Raw genomic sequence first — 24,234 nt, 5'->3', positions numbered from 1 at the left:
CATTTCCATCGCTTGTACTTTTCCTTTTTCGACAATAGCTGCTGTTCAAAGGGACGTATTAATCTCACTGATACATTTTAATGCCTACATTTAGCAGGTTGCTGCCTTTATCATCAAAGTGTGGATGGGAGATTGTTCGACTGAGGGGTTGTATGCTAAATAACTGTGGGGGAAGCTTGGCAGACGGAGCAAACGGGAGTGAAATCACAATTTCAGACTTTCATCATTGCCTCTGTGCTGTGTTTTCTGTTCCTATCTGTGCTGGGGGAAGGATTAGAGGCTAACACACGCAATGTGAGGATATATCTCAAGACTCCTCCTTAATTTGATGTCTCTGTCAAGGCTGAGCAGTGAGGGTCGGGCCACATGTGTCCTTCCTGGGGATTTACATCTTTGAAATAACTAACATTAGCTCCCCCCCCTTCTTTTTTCAACTATGTATATACTGTATTTCAAGGGGAATGCCTCAGCGAAGCCCCTACCAATTTAAATTCAGCTTTAAACTGAGGCTATGTTGAATCATACATGTCAAAAAATATACATTTAAAAACCTTTTTATTTATTGTCATAGGCAAATAAGAAAATTAAGCTACACACTTTTCCTCCTGGGGACTTGGCTTTCAGCTGTCACAATATTATTTCGCTTTCCTCGGTCTTCAGCGTCCCCCTCCTTTGTGCAGGAGAACACAAGAGACGCAGATTGAGCACCATCTGTATCCCTGAGACACACCAGGCTAATTTACCCAGATTCTCGGCAATGCCTCGACCACTCCAGTGTGCAGATCTATAGCAGATGCTGCCATCTACTGGAGCAACTTCTACTCTATTTGCATATTCAAATGATCTCAAAGGCAGACACTTCTGTCTTATCAAAATAATTTCAGTCTCCCATAAATAAGGATCATCTTGTATAATCTAGTCTTTGACTTTTTGAGCCTCTGGACGTACGTGGTGTGCATTCATTCGTCAAACAATACAGACATTCAGGTTCACACATGCCTTGTGGCATTTCCCTGCCTCTGAGGAAGAGTTTTCCTCCATTTGTCAATTTGGTGACAGTGAAGGACATTCTTCGGCAAACACTACAAAGAGTTCAGGTTGTCAGGAGGTATTCATTCAGAGGTCTGACTCGTAAATGTTTGGCTGTCTGAGTCTGTGTTTCTAACAGACGCTATATCCATTCCAAGCCTAGTAATCACAGAGGTTTCTCCAGCTGGAAGGTGGACAGAAAAACTCTGGGAGGGAGACGGAGATGAAAGACTATTTGTGAAATGCAAGCTATGTCTAGATCTTATCTTCAGTGCATAAGAACAAAGACGGAGACAGACTCTGAACTCCAACACAGAGCACAGTAATTTGAGGATGAACACATCTCTATCCCCATCCTCAGAACTTTTGATCTTCCGTCTGAGGCTGCTTGTTAGGACAGTGTGCTGTTGTGTGGCACTGGAGCAGCCGTCCTTATTAATCGCATCGTTGTGCTCATCGTTATCTTTATTTTCTTAGTTTCCTGTTATCTTCGTGATGTATGGTATAAAGGCCTCTCCCACACACACACACGACACAATGGAAGAAAAATTAATCGTGATTCTGTCTAAAACCCTGTATGGTGCAGAACATGCGTCATTATCCCTTTTCGCCTTCAGCAATTAAAAGTGCCTTATATGATTTCATCAACACCCAGATTGTTTGCCGCAGTGGGCCAGCGTTAAACACAATAAAATGCCAAAGGATTTGCTGCACGCATTTATTTCCCAGTAGAGAGTGATTAATATCTGGCTCTATCTTAAAACAGGATATTACTTTGCAGATAATGGCTTCATCACAACGCCTCCATGTTGACAACGCAAGCTTACATTGAAGTGAACTCATGAGATCTTAAAAGACAATTTTTCTCTTTGTCTCTTGCCTTGTTTCCTCCACCTCTCACCCCCCACCCCCCTTTCTCAGTGGCCCCCAGTACAGATGATGTCGCTCTGTATGTGGGTATTGTCATCGCGGTAATCATGTGCCTGGTTATCTCCGTCGTCGTGGCACTCTTCATCTACAGGAAGAACCATCGTGACTTTGACTCTGACATCATCGATACCTCAGCCCTAAATGGGGGCTTCCAGCCAGTCAGCATCAAGACCGCTCGGAAAGGTGGGGGCGCACGATGTGTTGTCTTTTTGTGTGTTTGCCTGCTTGTGTGTCTGTGTGTGTGGTGTGCATGTGTGTGGTGTGTGTTTGTGTAATCCTGAGATGGACAAACCTGAGGTGCTCAGGTAAGTTTCCTCCCCTTACCTGAACACTTTTGTGCAGGTAAGGGGATGAAACTGTTAAACGTTTGCTGCTGAATTGGGAAAAAAAATTAGAAAATTAAATTTGAAATGTCGTTCAGTGCAAAAGGACAGGTTTGGCTATCAGTGTCCTTGTTATAGTGACATTCCATGACATCATAAACATTCACTAAGCCAGCACCAAACCAATTAAACAACATGTGCAAGGAACTCAAATTTGGATTACTAAAGTCACTCAGTTTATAAAAATTACTGTTGGCCAATATATTGGCCAGTATATTAATACATGTTAATATAAGTTGGGTAGTTTTATTGATTAACATTTAAAGTCAAAATATCTTATTTCATTAGCAACAACAACTATACAAAGTTTAGATGAAAGCTATTGGTTGGTCTTGAAAAATTACAGAAAATAAATAAACCACCAGCAAAAAAACCCACCATCTACTTGGTGAGGTTATAATTGCTAATAATACTAATACTCCTTCTAAATAAACATTCTCCCATCTCACATCAACTATAGTGGCTCTTGACATTTGACAGTGGAGAAGGTGGAGGTTGGAGAACCTCCTCTACTGTTACTCCACTCCAGCAGCAGTTTTGAGCACCACCTATGTAAAGTGACTGCTAGCGACGCCATCTGTTGCTCATGAATTACAGCTGTGCCTTTAATGTCTCGAAGTGAGTAATGTGTGTCGGTGGTGAAGTGGACTTCCCAATGAGTGAAAAATAAATGACTAAAGCCGTCCTGCCGACGGCTGCTGACACTTCATTTCCTTTTGGTTATTTTGGCATCAGGTTCCCAGCTCTTCATAGTCACAGTTGGAAAGAGAGAACGCCGACCGCTAAACGCTTCACTGCTAGCCTTACTTCCTCTCTATTTCTAGCAGATCTCCTGACAGCACCCCCTGACCTGACTTCAGCTGCCGCCATGTATCGTGGCCCTGTTTACGCCCTCCACGATGTGGCTGACAAAATTCCTATGACCAATTCCCCTCTGCTCGACCCCCTCCCCAACCTGAAGATTAAGGTGTACAACTCCTCAGGCTTGGTGACTCCTCAGGACGACCTGGGAGGGGATTTCTCCTCCAAACTGTCACCTAAGCTGCCACACTGCCTTCTGGACAACAGCGACAGCACCATGGGCCGTCGCACACAGACCCAGACGCTGCTGCGCACCAGGGATCCGTCCTGCACCGCACTGGGCTCCTTCAGTTCCCAGGGGGGGCATCTCATCGTGCCCAACTCAGGTACCACACCAAACAATAATAAGAGGAATTTGTTTGGTGCGCATTCTTTCTTTCTTTTTTTTTTTTGGAAATCATTAAATATGTTTGGCCTGTTTTTATAGTAGCAGCTTGTTTTCATTTACTCAGCAGCTGTCCTTCCAGATGCTTTACAAGCTCTTTGCGTGTGTGTGTGTGTGTGTGTGTGTGTGTGTGTGCGCTGAAACAATAAGCCCCTCTCCTCTTTGTAGCCTGACGTGGAGAAGAGCTCGTCCATCAGCTCGTCTCGTCTGCTCAGAAGAGCCCACTCTTGTAAAGCTTCCATGAAATGGGCATTTGAAACTCTAGAAGACTAAGACCTCCAAGCAAATGCGATGGGTTATTTTTATACTTCGGTTTTAACATACATTAAACAATGTTGTTTAGTGAGCATTAGATGTTAGGCTGCCATGCTGACTGTGTCTATTTGGCTGCTGGATGGATTTGGAAGTGTGCCGATATTATTGGCCATTCTGTAAGACATTTTTTTTTTTAAAATTCCCCAAAATGTCCAACTATTATGACATTTCAACAGAAAAACCAACATTTAATTAGGAAAGTAATGAAGCAGACACTCCCTTGAAATGGAAATTTAAAAAACTGTTTCCCTCAGGATTGAAGTGTACAAAAATAAACATCATGAATTGTCGTATCTATATTTTTAAACCGCAGATAAAGAACACCACAAAGGAATTTTGTGCTAGATTTTGAGTAATAGACATTCTCAAGTGTCACGTTAAGTTTCTTTCCATCTGATGATGAACTTTTGGGCGGATATTGGATTCAAATTCAAACATGCCAACATGAATGCATTGTAGGTTTGTTTTTACATCAGAGGAACTATAAACCAATGTTCCCAAATTTACATATGAGTCTCAACACAGCTTTATGCACACATGCAGCCTAAAGGTTCTACCATACTTTACTATGTTAAACAGGTTAACGTGCACATGCACACGTCTGACTTTGAAATAAAACACTAAGCCTCATGTAACTGATCACTGCCCGATCAATCGACTGCAAGGTGCGACGAGGAAACCCGAGGTTGACGAGGAGCACCGCCGCAGAGGAGCGCTGATTCAGGCGGCTTACGTTAGCTTTGCTGTCCTGGCTTCAAACACATGTGGGCTGTTTCTAACATGCCACAGATGCTTGTTGACAGGTTTAGAAAAACTAGCAGAGACATTAAAGGATACAGCAGCTCCTCAAATTTCTTCTTTTTTTTTTCTTCTATTTCATTTCGATTCCTGTAAAAATGTTCTCAGCTGCTGGTTGCGCCCAGCCGCCTCATCGTGTTACATAGGCAGAGGGAGAAGAAGAAAGAGCACGTCTGATATTTGATCTGCTCATGTGTGTAGGTACTACGGTATGTTATAGCGCTGTCAGCATGTCTGTTTGGTGTTTTGCATCTTAAAATGTGTTTCGCATCTCTTTGAAGCTTTGCTATTGGGGGAGGAGAGTGGCAGCGTGCGAAACATCCCTCTGGCAGAGTTGTGATTGCATTGGTAGCTAGCAAGAGAAGCTGTCTGTCACCTTTTGAAAAGTTCAGTACAAGGACATGGGAAATCAATGAGCTATCTGAGAAAGCCTATCCAAGAGGGAGACAGCGCCTCTGTGTGCTTGTGTGTGTATGTGTGCGTGTGTGCATGCGTGTGTGCCTATGTGAACACATGAGGGATTGGGGGGGGGGGGTGCAGCGTCCTAAAAAACAAATTTGACAGGACATCATATCAAATCAATCTGAGATGGAAAATTTAAATCATGCTGTCTGCAGCAATATTAGAATGTTATGAGGAGGAGGGAGATCATTGATTTTAGAAATGAAATGTCACATCATTTCCTCATGCCAAGCAGAGAAGGCTGTAAAGCGCCTTAGTTTTTATATATGGGGTTGAGAGGGATGGGATTATTACTCTACTTCTCTGAGAAAAATAATAATCATGTGTCATCGGAGCTCTAACTCCTCCTTACAGGTGCAGTAATGACAGCAATGCATCAGAAATGTTAATTTATATGTAAAAAGCTATTCATGCTGCATATCAGAGATCTGCATGTCAATAAACATAAAATACAGATATTTCTCTTTGACAAGCTGGGTATATTAAGAAATCAAACGGATTCGGATTCGACAAAAGAAGCCGTACCCCTAGAATCTGGTTCTGGTTCAAAGACAAACAATATTTCACTAATGATGGAATCTGGATGTGAAGCTGCGTCAAATTTGACATCAGACTGTCCGTAACATTTATCCTTCTGACAGACAGACAAACCAGTACGGGGGAAACACGCTGCCTCCCTGGCAGCTGCAGCTCTTATGAAAGGCACTGACAGCAGAAATACTTGTAAAGGCTCATCTGATCTACCTGACAACTCCCAACTCATGCATACGCCTGTTTGTGTGTGTGTGTGTGTGTTTGTTTTTGAACTCCCCAGGGGTGAGTCTGCTCATTCCAGCGGGGGCCATTCCGCAGGGCAGAGTGTACGAGATGTATGTGACGGTTCAAAGGAAGGACAACATGAGGTACGCCATGCCACCCGCCACATCAACGCCCCGGAGCCGTGTTTATCGCTGTCAGCGCCGCCGTGTCGCCCGAAAGCCGAGACCGCTGTCACATCGTCGTTAAACAACGTGTGTGCGTGTGTGTGCTTGTCTCCCACCAGGCCTTCAGTGGAGGATGGCCAAACAGTGCTGGGTCCTGTAGTGAGCTGTGGCCCCCCCGGGGCCTTGTTGACTCGGCCCGTCATCATCACCATGCACCACTGTGCTGTGTGCGACGGCCAACAGGACTGGCTGATCCAGCTGAAGAACCATTCACAGCAGAACCAGTGGGAGGTGAGGCTCAGATGCTCCACACAACACCTCTAACGTCTGTCACTGCAGTCGTGATTCAACACGTGTTTGTTTTCTAACTTCATCATGACCTGAAATAATAAGCACACGTGTGATTTATCAATCCTGCATTCGGTCAGGCAGACAAGTCCACCCAGGGATGATCATATTTGGTGAAAAACAAAATAATGAAATGTCTCGAAATGATAGATAAGAAGGAAGTGAAGGGGATCAGCTTCCTGTTTTGTTCAGCACTCAGAGCAAAGCCCTGTTGAAACCAGGCGCTGAAACACTAAACCTCTGATAGCAGGGAGCAGGCAGGGACAGTGTTTTTTCCCTCAGATGGTTTTCTTCCATTTTCGTGTATACTTGTTTTGTGTAAGTGTGTCTTTGTGTGTATGTGTGAGTGTTTGCCTCTATATGCTGTGAGGGTTCTATCGAAGCCGTCGCTAATAATGAAAGTTTGGTTCGCTGAGGGTAGCCTTGGCCTTTTGCCCTCTCTCCTTTCGCTTTGTGGAATTTCTCTGTCACACAAAGATTTGATTTGTAGAGAAAGTAGTCTTTCATTTTTATTTAGAAAAACTGATTTAAACTTGTTGGTAACAATCCGCCTGTCAACATTCTTTGAAAGAAAAAAAAAAATCTAGTGATATACGTAGAGACAACAGCCTCTATCCAGCGTGTCCCTCTGTCAGATCATCACTGAAGTGGTTTGAATTACATCGTTTTCAGTGAGTCTTGGCACAATCTGTACCTCTGATGTGATGATATGACTTATGGAGCAGAAACTGCCAGACTGGCCTCATGCCTTAGTGACAGTGATGAATTACTGTGGGGGCAACCAATAACGCTAACTGCGGGTGTGTGTGTGTGTGTGTGTGGGTGTGTGTTTTATTTTGTTTTTAAAAAAATATATATATAAACAGTATATATACATATAATATATATATATATATATATATATATATATATATATATATATATATATATATATATATATATATATATATATATATATATATATAAAGAGAGAGAGAGAGACAAGCGCTTTCGGATGATCCATAATATGTGCAGCCATTAAAAATGTATTGCTATCCTGTAGGGGGTCACATTTCCATATTTTTTGTATGAGGGGGTGATTATATGCTTTCTGTTGATTATATCTCTAACCTGTCAGACACACAGACTGTAATATCCTTTATGTGAGCTTCGAGTCCCACTGAGGCCCGCCTTCATGCTGCAAGTGTGAAACAGTGCTTTATATGATACGCTCTGTCAAAATATGGAGTCATCCCTACAGTAGATGCACGAGAACGAGCTGCTGAATCTGCCACCAACACCAGCAACACCAGAGTGTCGGGGAGTAAAATTGTGTTGTGATTATGACGGAGACAGCAGGCCACATAATGAGGAACATGTGGATCTTTCTGCTTCAGTAACTCTTACAAAGATTTATCCTTCCACGCCTCTAAAACAAAACAAGAAAATCTCCGCTGATGATGTCAAAAGGAAAAAAAATGAATAAATTAAACAATGTGTGTTTGCATATTTAATTCTGTGAGCCCGCGCACACACACACACACACACACACACATACATACATATGAAGTCAAAGCCTGCTTTTCCACTGTGCTTTCTAATTATCCCCCAATAAGGAGCCCCAGTGCCATCCCCCAGGAGCACTTAAAGAGTCTAATGATCAGCCATAATGCTGCTGTTAAACGGCCTAGCTCACAATAAAATACTGCAATTCCTCTTCTGTCTCTCATAATAGGCTGAATTAATGCCAGTGTGCTGCTCACAGGAGTATTTGGATTACAGAGAGAGAAAAGAGAGTGAGATCTAGAGAGAAGCTGAATGATGGAGCGAGAGTGGACCACATAAGGGACCTCAGACCAGACATTCTTAATGAGAAATATGTCCTGACATTAGAGATATTTCAGGGTCAGCTACAAATGATGTAGATACTCTCTCTTCCATTACCTCAGTCACATAATGGCAGCATGTCAGACATTAGTAATAGACACTTTGTAAGTGTAATATCTAAAGGACACAGATTATGTGAAACAGCCACGATCCCTGGATGTAATCTTTCCAATTAAAATGACACTTATAAGATTGTTTAGCTTCAATCATTTGGAATTTAAACGCTCCTTTAAAAAAAGATCAGATAAATAAAGCATTAAATTGCCCACAGATGAGATACTTCATGTTTTTGCCTCCTTATGAAATGATCAATTCCCAATCAGACTACAAAAGTGAACAACTTTATTATTTGAAATGACATTTACACCTTTCTTTTTGAGTAAACACACCTAATTCAAGATGAAGATGTGCGTAAACCTTGGAGGGAATTGGTGAAATGATTCACAGGCTGGGTGAAAATCCGAACTTCCTGTTCTTTATCTCATATGTCCTGATATTTCTCCAAAGATTATCTGGAGAATATTATATCTGCAAATAAATGTAGGTGGGAGTCCTTCTGTTTTGGCTTTATATTTAGCCTATTATCTCTCACACTTGTGTCACTTCTTCTCACTTCCTGTCCACACTGCAGGATGTGGTGGTGGTTGGAGAGGAGAATTTCACCACGCCGTGCTACATTCAAATGGATGACGAAGCCTGCCACATCCTGACGGAAACACTGGGCACTTACTGCCTCGTGGGCCAGTCTCTGAGCGCCGCCACCACCAAGCGCCTCAAATTAGCCATTTTTGGCCCTGTCACATGCCCGGCCATGGAGTATCACATCAGAGTCTACTGCTTGGACGACACGCAGGATGCACTTAAGGTAAATACACATCAGGATGCATGCCTGTTGTGAAAAGTTACATAAGAGAATTTCGCGTTTGGGGGCATTAATAATGTTTGTAAATGTGTGTGTGTATGTGTGTGTGTGTGTGTGTGTGGGGGGATAGCCGGCAGATGAAATGTAGAAAGCAGAATGAGAAACCTTTGTGTCGGCGTGATTCGAAAAAGATGTAGTCGTTGCCCCGACACAAAATAAGCCACATTCATTCAAAAACTCTGCTGTTGTCTCCGTCTGTTTAATACCTCCATTTACCTGCATGGAGGAAAGATAAGAGAGGATTATTACACTGAGAGGGGATATTAAACAGGGTTATTAAGTTTGAAAATGGGTAATGAGAAGCGATAGTGATCCTGCTGCAAGGACATTGAAGTTGGTTGCAGATGGCAGGTCCAGATTCAGTTTCATAAAGCCCATAGGGGATGAGATGAATAGACTATAAAAAACATTTCATTTTTAAATTTGTATTAGTGCATTCACAAGAATCTGCTGAAGTAAACAGGATATAAGAGGATACAACAACAGTTTACAGCAGCAGAATTATCGACAAATGTGTTCTAAGGCTTGCAGGCGCGCGTGTGTGTGTGTGTGTGGTTTTTAACATAACTTTTAATTTGCGATCAATCCCAGCCTGTTAATGCGATTAACTCGATTAAAAATGTCATCTACTGACAAAGCTCATGTAGATTTATTTGAAGCAAATGTATGTTTGTCCTTTCAGGAAGTTCTGCAGATGGAGAAGCAAATGGGTGGGAAGTTGTTAGACGAACCAAAGACTCTCAACTTTAAAGACAGCACTCACAACCTGAGACTCTCCATCCACGACGTCCCCCACATGTTGTGGAAGAGCAAACTTCTAGCCAAGTACCAGGTAAGACGGCTCTGACAAAACCTTTCACAGAAGAGATATAAAAGATGTCCACCTGACATGCGGCGAGTAAATCTTCCACCCTCCTCCTCCTCCTCTCTCTGCAGGAGCTTTCCTTTCAGCAGGTGTGGTGCGGTTCACAGAGGAACCTTCACTGCTGCTTCACCCTGGAGCGCTTCTCCGCCAACACCGTCGACCTGGCCTGTAAGATATGCGTTCGCCAAGTGGAGGGAGAGGGGCAGATATTTCAGCTGGACACCACGCTGTCAGAGGTAGCTTAACTCTTCCCTTCATGCTCCCTTTTCATCGTTTTCATTGGAAAAAATCTAAATCTTAATCTATTTATCTCAATCTTTCAAGATCTGGGTGACTTTTGAACCTCCTTGTCATTTAATTTCCACACTCAGAGATAATGCATTTTACGCTCCTTATATCTCTTCTGTGAGAAAGCTAGTTTATTCTGTTACCCATGTCCTCTTATTTTTTTGCTTTTTTGCTGAGGTTGCAAATGTGGTACAAAGCAAACACACATACAGTATAGTCCAGTTCATAACACTCTTAAGAGCACGGTGGAGCAGAGGGGGAATAATCACCCTTTACACATGCTCCATTTGCTTCACAAAAGCCTAGCTAGTCATGGGAATAGAGCTTGAGGGATGGTGGAACAGACAGGCTTTGTGCTCAGTAATGACATGAATTACAGTACATGAGAGCAGAGCGGAGTCCACGCCTGGCCTTGGCTCATTTGTTTGAGTCTAGGTCTTGCTCTGCCTTTTTGTAGCCGAGCCTCCGGCACTTAATCCTGCAAATACATTATGTTAGAAAATCACTCTGCATGCATGAATAAACAAATGACAAAAAAATAAGTAATTTCCACTTTTTATGCAAACCAGATGCAGGGTTCTGTGTTGCATTGTGGGATGTGTTCAATTCTACCTATTCAAGATGCTGTATCACAGCATGTCTGTTTCTCTGTCTGCAGGACTCACAGAGTATTGACACGTCTCTGCTGGACCCTGCCAGTAACATCACGACTCTGGTGGGGCCCAACGCCTTCCGCATCCCCATCTCCATCCGCCAGAAGTTGTGCGGGAGTCTGGATGCCCCGCAGACCAGGGGAAACGACTGGAGGATGTTAGCCCACAAACTTAACCTTGACAGGTGGGCAGTTGTAAATATTGAGAATCTGTCTGCTTGGTCTTCAAACAACATCTCAAGAAGATGAGAAAATGTCTTTACATTCGATTGTTACGTGACTCAGCTTGATAAGCATCAGTTGAAATTAGATTAATTGAGCCAGAAGGAGACAGAGAATGATTGTGCTGATTCGGTGCGTGCGTGTGTGTGCGTGTGTGTGATGGAGGAATGGGTGTGTTTATTTTTAAGTTCCTCCTTATCACAGGCACCAGCTGCAGGTTGATAGTCAGGTGAAGGAAGGAGAGTTCAGGGTGAAAGACTTACATCTACTTCACTCTGTGGCGTTGAGTTATACAAAACAGTCATGTTTACGGGAAGGGCATTAGTGTCCGTGTTTATTATTCTACAAATTTTTGGATATAGATCCCTCTATCCATCTGTCTGTAGACATTTTTTGTCCTGCTCACATCTCAACAAAACCTTTGAAAACATATGAGTGCAGTTAATATTGTGTTATTTTTTGCAGTCTCTTTGTCTTATTTTGGGGAAAACTATTGGTTGGCTAATTTTTAGACTTGGCACAATGTTTATATTTATTTCCAGCTGACTATCAGTTTGTAAATTAGTTTGTATCAATGAAAATACATTTGTTTTGGGTTTGTTTTGTTCCTGAATTTATATGTATTACAAAAATTAGCACTTTTTCCTAAATATATGGAAATGAAAGCCAAAAGTAGACCAAAAAAGATTTAAATGTGACACCAGCCAATTTCCTAAATATATGGAAATGAAAGCCAAAAGTAGACCAAAAAAGATTTAAATGTGACACCAGCCAATAGTTAAGACAGTTAGTCCAAATGTTTGACTTGTGTATGAATGTCTGAGCCACATTGTCTGAGTCCTCTACTTCAGGTGAACTCTGTTTATTATTGATTTACTTCCCTTTTCTTTCCATCAGATATTTGAACTATTTTGCCACCAAATCCAGTCCAACTGGAGTGATCCTGGACTTGTGGGAGGCCCAGCATTTTCCAGATGGCAACCTCAGTCGCCTGGCCCAGGTACTGGAGGAGATGGGACGACACGACAGCCTTTTCCCTTCAGCCACTGATCATTGACAACTACCCACCAGGGAGCATGACATTCCAAGGAGGAAGAAGACGTAAAATAAGAAGGAAAAAAAAGAGAGAGGGGGTCGCCATGAAAACAAGGAGAGCCTTTTGACACCACAATGACAAATACTCAAAACTCAAGATGAAAAAACAGGTCTACTCAGCCATGATCCACTGGCAGTTAAGGTCTAAAAACTTGGAGGGTAAACAGAAATCTCTGCCAATCATTTGTCCCTGGCTGCTCTCTCTCCATCTCTCCCTCTCTGGTACAACAACCTGATCATTTTTGGCTCCACAGTTTCCTTGGAAACAGCTGTCCAGTTATTAGGACGAGAATGATATCCTTTGCCATAGATGACACGGAAGTAGTGAGATACCATCAGATGGGTAAAGCAGCAAAGCTTGGATGACAAGAAGCATCTCACGCTCTCAAAAATCAGTCTGGAAAGAGAATCCATTGGTGAACATGTGTTCTGTGACAACATAGTATTTAATAATATGCATATTTATACATATCTTCATTTGAATTTTATGCTGCCTGTTATACTTTGCGGTGTCCACACTTTTTTCGTCTTTCATTATTATTGACTATATCACAGCACCTCCTAGTGGACACTCACGGTATTGACTCAACCTGCCAGCCATATTTGTGTGTACAGAAGGAAATCAATGATGTAATCATTTTACAGTTTGTGTTGCTGTCCTAACTACTATTAATACTTTTTTTTAATCCATGTTATGCATTTTTTAAGTATGTGTGCTTGTTACATGATATTTTAAGGCTTAAGAATATTTTCTTGAAAGGTTGCATTGGTTTTAAGTTTTGTTCTATTTTTGCATGCGTTTTCAACCAAGTTGTTGGGTTTACTGCAGTCCATAACAAGTCCATCCCCTGCTAAACTAAGGGTGATCGAAGCTGTATTCCCAAACTAATTTAGGTTCATTAACTGATGCTGATGATTTGTGTGTCCTCAAGAAGGTATCATTCACTCATATTAAAGAGACCAGGCAGAAGAGAAGAGACGGACAAAAAAGGGAAGCAAATAAGTATATTTTTATAGTGCCAATGCAACTGAATAAAACTGCTTTTTACCAAATAATTGATATGCTGTCTTTGAGGTTAAATTTATTACAGGAGATGATCTTCAAACGTTGTGTTCATATCTGAATGAAGATTTTAAACTCAGACTTCTGTGTTTGTACATTAATGACAGAAGCCATCGTACAGTGACGCCGACTCATGTGCATATAAGACATTAGATAGCTGTAAATGCAACATTCCTTTGATGCAGCGGCACTTGTGACCGTTCAAGTGTTCTTAGTTGGTTGTGGATTTTATTTTATGGCAGTCGTACCAGTTTTACGTAAAGCCGTCTATGCAAACTTTGCATCTTTCTTAAACAATCTTTACGTTCTCAGTGGGTTAGACTTTGCATTCTCTAGTTGTTCTTCAGCTTCATGATTATTATTGTGTATAGTGAGAATGTAGCCATGTCTGTTGCTGGGACTCAGTGTTCTTCACACCTGCTTGCATTTCATCTGTCGAGTTATTGTACAAAGTGTAAGAAAGAATTTTTAAAAGTAATAATAAATTATATTTATATGCAACACTGAACACGGATCTCATTTGGATCTCATTTGTTTCATTATGAGACTGACAACATGAATGGACCAAACGTCTTGATGCTTAGATTTAATGGGGGGAATGTTATCCATATCCACTCGTTCACTCCTGTTAATAACATATGTACAGATTAAATAAGGCACACGCCATAGTGGTGGAGCGGACAGGACATGTTCTGTACACTGAAAGATCATACAAATCACATCGGAACATCCAGCAAGGCAATAATTAGCAATCAGTTTGAGATCATGTACAAATGAACAGTGAAGAAAAGCTTTTGTTTTAGCTTTTGTTAATTTAATCTTATTTAGTAATAATAATAATATAATGACAGTGTGGTCAATCAACATGAATTAGACATTTCTTTGGATGGATGACTGTGGATGCAGCTGAGAGTGACAAGTCAAACAAAAAAGACACGAATGCAGCTGTGACAGTACAAAAGACTGCACACAGATTCCTGCTGTATGGCTTTAGAAGGGCAGAGCAGGAGATCAGCAACTGATCAGACTTAACCATCCTCTGTCCTTCGAGGATCTCCATCTGCCCGGTCACCTGGACAATCCGTGGCCGACGATCACTCCGCTTTCTCAGAAAGCACAACTTCAACACTTAGCCTGAGGCAGAGGTGGCTCAGACAACAGGAAGGTGCGTCTCCCATGATGCAACGCGTTTTTTAGCCTGTCATTTTTCAGGCTCCCCGTCGACCATTATCTTTATCACTCATCCTCTCTGTCGGTTTCCTTTCTCCCATCATTCATAGTCTCTTTCCTCCCTTTCATCCATCGGCCGGCGTGAGCGGCGCCGCTCCTGCAGCACTGACTCTGCTGATGAAAGCATCTTGCTCGTCTGTCTGTCACAGTTTGATGTCTTGGGACTCTAACATCTTTGCCAGGGTCTTCTTCACCCTCAAGGCTGTGAGGCGAGAGGCCGGGTTGTGAGCCCAGCACTCCGACATCAGCTTTCCCATCTGCCGTAGACACTGAAGACACACACGGAATTGTTTTAATTAAGGCTCAAAAAGTCATAAGAAATTGATTTATTGATAATTAATAATTAGTTCTAAGTCACTTTTAAATGCAGTTCACTTTTAGTGTGGCCTGGAGAATCTTGTGGTTGTCATCTGCAGAATTTGTGTATTTTGTTGTGTTTTTTTGCCTTATTCGTTTCTACATCATTGTACATTTGTAAGCAACTCTGTCTGACCTTTCTCACAGCGAGCAAAAACCATGCTTAATACCTCATCGCTGCACCAGCGATTAGCAAACGAAGGTCTTTGTTTCTTTATGCAGACAACTTCTCTCATGTCTTCATAAGAAGGATCAGTGGGCACAAGCTCATGATAGGGTAGCTGATACTCCTCCACAATGCCTTCAGGGAAATAAGCAGATATCATCACCATCATCGCAAAAAAGTTCTAGACGTGTCTGCTTTTTGGGGTTTTTTTCTACTGACCACCAGAGCTGCAGCGACGGGCCATCTCCCAGATGATGAGGCCGAAACTATACATATCAGCCATTATGAAAGACTGGAAGTAGCTCCTGTTCAGGGTCTCGTCCAACACTTCAGGTGGCATGTACCGTTTTGTACCAACTCGTAGGTTGGGAGGGATGTCCACCTCATTGGTGTCACTGCAGGGAGGAGAAAGGGATCAATGTTAGTAAGACACTCTGACGCTGCATTAAAACAAGAGTTGTAAAACTCACGGTTAGTATACCTGTTAAATTTGACAGCAAGTCCAAGATCTGCTATACAGCAGGATCCGTTTTTCTTCACCAAGATGTTTTTACTCTTCAGGTCTCGGTGTGCAATGGCTGGTTTGCCCTGTGTGCCATAGATCTCAGTGTGCAGGTGACAGAGCCCTGATATAGAAGAGTAGGCCAGTTTGAGCAGACTCTTCACATCTAAGGTGTTGGACTTGAGATAGTCGTACAAAGATCCGTTCTCGTGGTAGTCTGTGATTAGATAGAGCTGAGTCCAAGATCCGGTTCCTTTGATGTCTGCTGCTATGAATCCTGTGGATCAATAAAAAAAGAAAAAAAGACAGGGTTTGGGGGTTAAGAGTAGTTATATTTGTGCATGCAGAAAAGAAATAAGTGGTTTGTGTCAGTCCTCGTCTTCGTGTCTGTTCCCTCCACTGAGGCCTTACCCAGTATGTTATCATGTCTCATAAGGAAGGTCTGATATATTTCAGTCTCTCTGAACCAGCTCTCTTCCTCTGTGGTGAAGAAGACTTTAACAGCTACTCTCTCTCCTCTCCATTTTCCCATCCAGACCTCTCCATACCGCCCCTTTCCAATCTGCTTAACCATCTGAATCTGCTTGGCGATGGTCCGCTGCACCTGGGAACAGTTTGTGGTACAAATGTATGATTTAACGGGCCGTTTCCACTTAAAAACACATTTTTGTACATTTTGAGGAGTGCAGATAATTGGAATAGCCTCATCACGATCATTTATTAACTCTTTCATTAATTTAATTTCCCTATTTCTTAATACATTTTTTTGCCATTTCCTTGGAAAGCATTTAAAATGAAAATCTGATGTTGCGTTAGCTTTCTCTTTCTTCTAATGTGCGACAGTTGAGTGACAAATTTGAATTATCTCTGAATGACTTCCTGGAGAAAAATACTGCAATGATATTAACATAATTCTAAAATGTACCTAAAATTATTCAAGACAAACCATGATTAAACAATTTAATGCAGGGAGTTGATCACACTAAAAATTGATACAATTGCATAAACAAATAATTGTCAGATAGCAATATCTACTGGAACTAAATCCAGAATAAGAGTATTAAAGTGATTTAATTCCGTTTACTCAGATTCACATGGGCCGGCTGTGGCTCTGACGTCTCCTTACCAGTAGAGGGAGCCCTGACCCAGACCCAGACCCGATGCTGCGAGAATGCTCTATCAGGTCCTTCAGGGACTCCCCGGGGGGAATGTAGGTTTCCTCCTGCTCCAAATCGATACTGTAGTGAGGTTGTGACTCTTGGCGTTTATATCTGCCACACAGAAGTAACACAGTCTTCAACAACTTCATTTCAGGAAGTGTAAGTTCACTCAGACGTGATCCTTACCTGAAGTAGCAGAAGACAAGAATGAGACCGAGGATGATGCTGCAGACTGTTATGGAAATGAAAAGAGCCATGTACTGGATACTGCTGTCGACATAATCTGTGAAAACACACAAGGACATTTTAGTGTCATGTTGGTTTTTTTTTAATCCCTCCAACCCTAGACGGAAGTCTTGATTGTCATTTGCTCGCTGTTATCTCCCCTCAGCATCATTTTAAATTTCATTGGCAGGGACATGCTACATCCCCTCATCTTCCCTCCGACCCCACCACCCCTGACGTTGCGTGTGATCGATCACATCCCCTTCCTGCATCTCACAGATCAGCTGTCACTCTGACATCGCTACAGAAGCCCCAGAGGCCCATAGCAGCTCTGACATTCTAGCCTTTCTGTCATTCTCCTGCCAATCAGACACGAGGAAAAACACAAATACCACCAGGATGTGACTGCAAAAGACTGAATGAACAGCAACATGTCTTATGAACTACACGTCAATGTAGAGTAAATTCTACTGGTTTGCAAATTCATATTACGAGTTGGATGCCATTTCCCTGTGCAGTCAACACCTCAGAGGTTCAAATGTTTGCTTTTTTGCAACCAAAGTGATCAGAGAGTACAGTGTTATAACATCTGCTGATTACATGAAAGCTGAAAACATGTACATTTAATTTCTTAACAAATCCTTTGGTCCCTGTGTGCTTGTAGGTCAAGAACACAATGTGTGGAGGCTGTGCGAAGGGTAATGGTTGTGTGACAGACAGCGCATGTGCTCGTATATCGCGGAGTAACAACAGATGGACGGATATCTCGCACCCGTCCCAAGGTAAGCAACTCAAGCAGGCCCCGGGGAGAGGCTGTCCTTTTCATTAGAGGGGGAGAGAACAAGCTGAGGCTGCAAGCTCTGTTCCACCTCCCACTCCCTTTAGCTCAGTGCATTACGTGCCACTTCACTTCAGCACCACACTGTGGTTTGTAACAGTTTAAAGTGTCGCTACTTATCAGGATCCAACGAGACCTTAACATACCTCACTTTTTGAAAAAAACAAAAAAACAAATCCATTTGAGCCGTATAGCAGGATTGGGTGTGGGTGTGCCTGTGTGGGTGTGCCTCACCTGACGTCATCTGTGGAGGGAGAGTAGGATGCAGGTCTCTGTTACAATAGTCCTGATTGGTGCAACAAGCGAGGGCTCGTCGGGATCGTGAATTCCATGTGTCCTGTGACACACAAATGCACATAAGCCATTTGCATTTTTACGTAAAAACTAATGAAGACACGGGAGTAATGAATATTTACAGCCGCACTTAATCCTAACGAAGGTATTTTATTATGTACTTCAAGTTTTTTCCAATGTGTGTAAAGACAGCAGAGCCAATTTATAGAGGGCTCATAAAGAAAGTCAAGAAAAGCTCATAAAGGCTTAACAATGGCTTATGAAGGACATATATTCATATGCAAAGCATAAAGGCGCATCCATACAAGCCCAAACATGTATACTTACTCTACACTGGAACTCTGAACCGGCAAGCCCCAAACAACCTGCAGTGATGACTGCCAGACCCCCCTCCTCCTCCTCCACCATGGTGAAGCAGTAACCATCAGTCCTGCACAAACACACAAGCATCATCACATGAGCAAACACTGACCGGAAAACTATACATTGCTTTCTCCATTGTCTTTCATAGTGAGGTTATTTTAATTCTAAAGTGGAAGTACATATGGAGACTAATTATGTGATCTTGATTAAAATCTTTGATCATGATTAATTCCATTAAAATTCTGAATTGACTGACACTACTACTCGTCAGATATAATGCTGGAGTTAACTCCTACTCATACAGCGCCGCTGGTGTAGTGGTATCATGCAAGATTCCCATTCTTGTGACCTGGGTTCGATTCCCAGGCGGCGCAAAGCTTTTGGGGCAGCAGTAGTTCAGTTCACCAGGACTCAGCTTTGGGACAAAAGTGGGGCTGGTTCAAGATTTGTGTGGACCAAAAATATGGAGTGGTAAGTGGAGAGGTACCCTTTAGCAGGCACCGAACTCCAGGTATATATATATATATATATACACACACACACCTGGGGTTTATACCTATATATACATGTACATATACCAGATTCCCTATAGGGATTAACAATTACCTTCTTCTTTGTATTATCATTGGTCGCAGAATATAGTCTGCAAAGTTTGAATGCTCCATTTTTTAATGTTCCATCATACCAAAGATCAGATTGTTGATTCAAACTTAACTGTTATCACATGAGTAAATTGATCAGTTTTTAATACAGTTGGAACAATGACAGGCTCAATGTAACTTGACTCACTTGTGACACGTATGGTACGTGTATATTAGTAAATAAGATTAAGTCAGGATTTCTGTGAAGCATAATCATCTTAATCCACTTAATTGATTCCAGATTTGTAAAGATTTTCTTCTTTTATCTGTTTAACATTTCTATTTTTAAATTGAATATATAAAACATTTTAAAACTCTCACTCCTTACTTAAATACCAACTCCTGCCCCTGAACATGTAACATCTGGACAGTCGAGTTACTCTGAAAACGCATCACTAGTTTGGCTCTAAGAAACTGACACCAAAAAATACTCAATAATACAATACAGATTTATTAATATCTAATGTTTATCTATTTGCTTCAAAATGGTAATCTAATGTCATATGATTAATACAGAGAATTCTTGTTATATTCTATGGGTGTGTGTCTGTGAGCTTCTCTATTACACGCAGGTATTGTTGACAGAGTCTTCCGGGCAGTGGTGGTAGCAGTGACACCAGAGCATGTTCTGGGCTGGAACTATGGTAATGCTGCTGCTGTCCTCCGCCCTTCGTTGTGATGCCCCCTTCCATCCGTTCTTCAACAGCATGGTGTCCAACATGTTGGCTGTGCAAAGATAAAGAGAACCAGAACATCCATCTTAAACGCTGGCACACATACAGTACTTCAGGAAAATTAAAAGTGGGAGAAAGAAGATTGTCACTTCTCATTTCTATGTCTTTGGACATATGAAGTCTGGCTGTCCTGGCTCTGTTACCATGGCAATTCTAACCACAGAATGGATCTGACTCACTCTATCTGCACGAACTATGTTACCAGTATTTTGTCATTCTTCAAAAAAATAAAAAGGGTGTGTTTCTCTGCAATATACTACCATAATATATTAAAATAAATCTATTCTCTAGTTCTGCAGACTTTAAAATTAGTGATATTCATCAATTTCCCAGTAAAATATATTGCATTCAACATATTACCAAGTTAACATTAACCTGTTTCAAGCTTAATTAGCCCCTTCAAATATTTATAGTTGCATTCATTCCCAATACCAAGAACTGTAGCTACTCATCATTCCTTGAATGTTTCTACCTTTTAAAGTCTGAATCCACAATATCAATCATTTCCATTCCAAAATCCACCTCTAGACGGAACAACATGGTGTGCAGACATCATTATCTTGTTGACAAAACCTGGCTACACAAGGAGATAATAATGGATACATGGGGTGATTTACTGGTTATTTTAGGGAGGGAATAACATTTCCAGCTGGCAAGAATAACACAAGTGAATCCAGCCAAGTATAATAATACAGTGCAGGTGTACACATGAAGTAGGATAAATATTATTTCTCCTGTCCTGCTCATCCTTCCATTCCTCTGATCAAATTAGTGTCATGACTGAAACAAAAAGAGAGTCTTGTTTCTTAGGTGTCGTCAGCCAGTAGTAATGACGACATCATCAAGTGGAACCTGGACTCTACTTGTGTATGAAAACACAGCTAGAGCATTAGTGCATAAAAGTAGATACTAATAATATTAATATAATGTTATTTTATTATTAGAAAAGGATATGAAATTAGCACACGCACACACACACACACACACACACACACACACACACAACTTCACACATCTGATAATTAATAGATTGTGCTGTGTTCATGTTACTGGCTATCTATCAATCAATCAGCTTTTATTTATATGGCTCCAAATTGCAACAACAGATGTTTCAAAGTTCTTTTACAGACAGAGAAAACCAACAGAATCCTCCAGAGCAAGCATCAGCAACAGCGGCAGGGAAAAACTCCCTCATTGAGGAAGAAACTCCGCGCAGGACCTGGACATCTGAGTGAGCTTTATCAGAGAGAATAAAACCACTTCAGACAGCAGCTCATCCCCGGCCTCTGTGGTCATAGAGCTAAACGGTGACATGCCACACTAGATGGATGTCTTCCTCTCACTCTTTCTTTTCCCCTCTTAAATCCTTTGGATTATAATATTTACTAAATGAAATTGCAAGTTTTCAAGAACAGCGTGACAAGTCATGTTGGTGTTCATTTGCAATGAACTTCTGTTAGTTAACGTGTCAAAGAAGACACACGGCCGCAAAGCGTAAAAGCCAATACATCAAGACAACCCAGACATCCCAGATTTACCTTCATCCAAGAAGAGTTTTTTTTTTCTTCTGAGTTTAGCAGGTGTTATTATATCCAGCTCGAAAGCCAAACAGTGGTGGACAAATGGGACGTGAGTAATCTTCAAGAGGACTACGTGATGAAAAGATTTAGTGCGGTGTAAACACACTGACTGTAGTTTAAGTGGTACCCTATGTCCTTCTAATTTAATCCGTGTTACTGTTCCTGGAAGCTGTGGAGGTGTTCTCCATTCCTCACAGCAGCTTTGCTTTGTCTAATTCCATCTGTTTTGCAGGCATGTAAAAAAAAAGAGAGACAACAAAACAGTAACTGGGGTGTTTTAATTAATTTGTCATCCTTACATATACATCGCATCCAGATCAGCACTATTTACTTTAAACTTTGCAAATGCATCAAGTAAGCAGAGGAGGTAGGGGCAGGTCACCACAAGGAGAAACGTTACAGGAAGGAAGGCCGGCTTCAGGGGAAGGAGTTAAAGGCAAAATGCAGCGTGTGGTAATCTACAGAGCCAAGGAGCGGCCGCACTAAAACTCCGATGAACAAGAGACGACCTGAAATATTAACTTTCAAAATTCTGCAACAGGTTTCATTTAGGATGACCCAATACAGTGTGTGTCCGGAGTAACGTCCCGAAAACACCAGGTGTCCTAAAGTATCATGTCACAAGTGTGTGAGCAGCCAGCTTTTCTGGCTACTCAAAACTTACCATACTTCGCACAGCTGAAGATACATCGCGTTGACTGGGTCGGCAAGTAAGCACAGAGATGACAGCTTCTTGGTTATGTTCCAGATCTCAAACTTTGTGTTTTTTTATTCCTTTATTTTAAAGTCTGCACTACAAAAGATCAATGAGCAAAGCAATCAAAGCTCAAGGACAAATTTCATGATGAGGGAATATCTGCCAGTTGTACGCATATTGTATGAAAGGTTGCACTTCAAGTTAAAATTAAAGTATGTCATTTGGAACACACAGCTACTGTGTGTTCAGGAGAAATTCGAAGAGGCTACAGGATGTAAAGCCAGCAGGAGACTTGAGGGACAGGCCATCTTTGTTAGGCTTGGTTTAAATATCTGAGCATTTTTCCTTGAAGTCTCACTCGAAAATCTCACAAGAGCTGAGTTGTTGCAGGAAGGTGAAGGTGGAGACAGGAGTCAGAGTTGGAGAGAGGAGTTTACGTAGACAAACTGCCAGCAAGAATTTCTTTCCAGAGTGATGGCTGCATTTTTAGCTGACTTCAACAATTGACGAGTCTCACAATTTTTGCTGAGGCTAAGTTCCCAGAAACCTCTCACAAGATTTCTGCGACCACTATTTGAGTGTAGAGTGTTTTCTTGCCTGAATAAAGAAAGGATTTTAATCTTGAACATAAATTTCTACTTTGGAAAGGATCATTTCCGTTATGTTGAAGTGGATGTAACTCTTCACTTGCCACATAGGAATTGTGTTCAACCTATTGTCACTCTGTTCTGGCTGTGAGCTGAGGCAACAACTGACCCAGTTCCAAAAATCTTCAGAACAAATACATACAAATTCTTCCTTAAAACATAGAAATTATGACTTTAAAAATGGTGCGATTTCATTAAATTCTGCTGACAGGTCTTCAAAATGATGCTTTATTTTTATTTGTGTATATTCTGTATGTCATGAAAGATCACTTATTTTTATAGATTTATCAATACATGTTAGCACATTATTACATAGTTCATTTCCTCTTTGTGTCTGCCTCACAGACACACACACCCACAAACAAGCAGACTTGCTGTGTCAGCTACGGGGCACACTCAAGGTCACCCCGAAATGTGATCTGCATCCCCCGCACATTCCACATGCTGTTTCTACACACACGCACACACACACACACATACACACGCACACATGGACACACACACTCACACACCCACACAAATAAGTTACACTTTGAATTACTCCGTCTGGAGAACTTTTATATGAGGCTCATCAGAGGTTCTGCATCTTTGGACAAAGCAGTGACTGCACTTTCTTTGCGTGGTTCTGCCAACGTGAATGTGTTTGTCACTTTTTTCATTTGTCCATACGTGATAATTAAAAAAACAAATAACACATGAAAATAGTTGCTAACAGATAATGATTATTACTGTTAACTAAAATATCAGATAAATCATGATTATTAGACTTAAATAACAGCTAATACATGTTTCTTCTTCTTTTCCTTTCGGCTTTTCCTTTCAGGGGTCACCACAGCAAATCAGTCTCCTCCATCTAACCCTGTCTTCTGCATCCTCTTCTCTCAAACCAACTACCTTCATGTCCTCTTTCACTACATCCATAAACCTCCTCTTTGGTCTACAAATCTATTGTATTCCTAACACATGATTATTGGACTTTATGATTATTAGACTATAATAACTGATAACAGATGATTATTAAAATAAAATAACGGATAACAGATGATTATTAAACTATTATAACAAATAACAGATGATTACTAGACCATAATAACAGATTACAGATGATCATTAGACTATAATAACAAATAACAGATGATTATTAGACTGTGATAATAAATAACAGTAAAATATTAGTCTATAATTGTGGCTACCCAAGGATTATTATGCTAATAGTAAATAGCATGATTACTGGACAAACTTAGTAGAAAACAAGTGATTTTTAGATTTTGATAATACAGCATATAAAATATTTCTGTGAATTTCAATGTCATTTCGATTTTTGTTTATGTAGCTCCAAATATTGGGGAAACCAATCTAAAATAATTTAAAAAAAAACTGCAACAAGTTAAGT

The 24,234-nt window shown here is 41.2% G+C and overlaps 2 protein-coding genes and 1 non-coding gene across 4 annotated transcripts in view; 2 read left to right on the top strand and 1 right to left on the bottom strand.

Moving 5' to 3' along the window:
• Positions 1–13,908, top strand: part of unc5cb (unc-5 netrin receptor Cb) — a 106,749-nt gene extending 92,841 nt beyond the window's left edge. The window contains exons 9-17 of one of the 2 annotated variants that reach the window (XM_068335397.1): positions 1,951–2,142; positions 3,170–3,529; positions 5,978–6,065; positions 6,206–6,377; positions 8,932–9,165; positions 9,905–10,054; positions 10,159–10,323; positions 11,034–11,212; positions 12,147–13,908. In XM_068335397.1, the coding sequence (XP_068191498.1) occupies positions 1,951–2,142; positions 3,170–3,529; positions 5,978–6,065; positions 6,206–6,377; positions 8,932–9,165; positions 9,905–10,054; positions 10,159–10,323; positions 11,034–11,212; positions 12,147–12,306 (1,700 nt within the window). In that variant the 3' untranslated portion in view covers positions 12,307–13,908. Of the gene's footprint in view, positions 1–1,950; positions 2,143–3,166; positions 3,530–5,977; positions 6,066–6,205; positions 6,378–8,931; positions 9,166–9,904; positions 10,055–10,158; positions 10,324–11,033; positions 11,213–12,146 lie in introns of both variants that reach the window. The other variant, XM_068335396.1, reaches the window with a different exon arrangement.
• An 80-nt stretch (positions 13,909–13,988) lies between these two features.
• Positions 13,989–24,234, bottom strand: part of bmpr1bb (bone morphogenetic protein receptor, type IBb) — a 45,871-nt gene continuing 35,625 nt past the window's right edge. The window contains exons 5-14 of the mRNA XM_068334920.1: positions 19,750–19,909; positions 18,507–18,609; positions 18,120–18,222; positions 17,009–17,105; positions 16,789–16,933; positions 16,074–16,266; positions 15,642–15,939; positions 15,380–15,555; positions 15,165–15,295; positions 13,989–14,906 (exon numbers count right to left, since the gene is read on the bottom strand). Coding sequence (XP_068191021.1) covers positions 14,781–14,906; positions 15,165–15,295; positions 15,380–15,555; positions 15,642–15,939; positions 16,074–16,266; positions 16,789–16,933; positions 17,009–17,105; positions 18,120–18,222; positions 18,507–18,609; positions 19,750–19,909 — 1,532 coding nt within the window. The 3' untranslated portion in view covers positions 13,989–14,780. The remainder of the gene's footprint in view (positions 14,907–15,164; positions 15,296–15,379; positions 15,556–15,641; positions 15,940–16,073; positions 16,267–16,788; positions 16,934–17,008; positions 17,106–18,119; positions 18,223–18,506; positions 18,610–19,749; positions 19,910–24,234) is intronic.
• trnag-ccc (transfer RNA glycine (anticodon CCC)) lies at positions 18,846–18,916 on the top strand. The gene has a single exon. It is a non-coding gene; the product is annotated as a tRNA-Gly (tRNA).

The sequence above is a fragment of the Antennarius striatus genome, chromosome 15, assembly GCF_040054535.1.
Source record: "Antennarius striatus isolate MH-2024 chromosome 15, ASM4005453v1, whole genome shotgun sequence".
Lineage (NCBI taxonomy): Eukaryota > Metazoa > Chordata > Actinopteri > Lophiiformes > Antennariidae > Antennarius > Antennarius striatus.
This window is presented reverse-complemented; position numbering and strand designations above follow the sequence as displayed.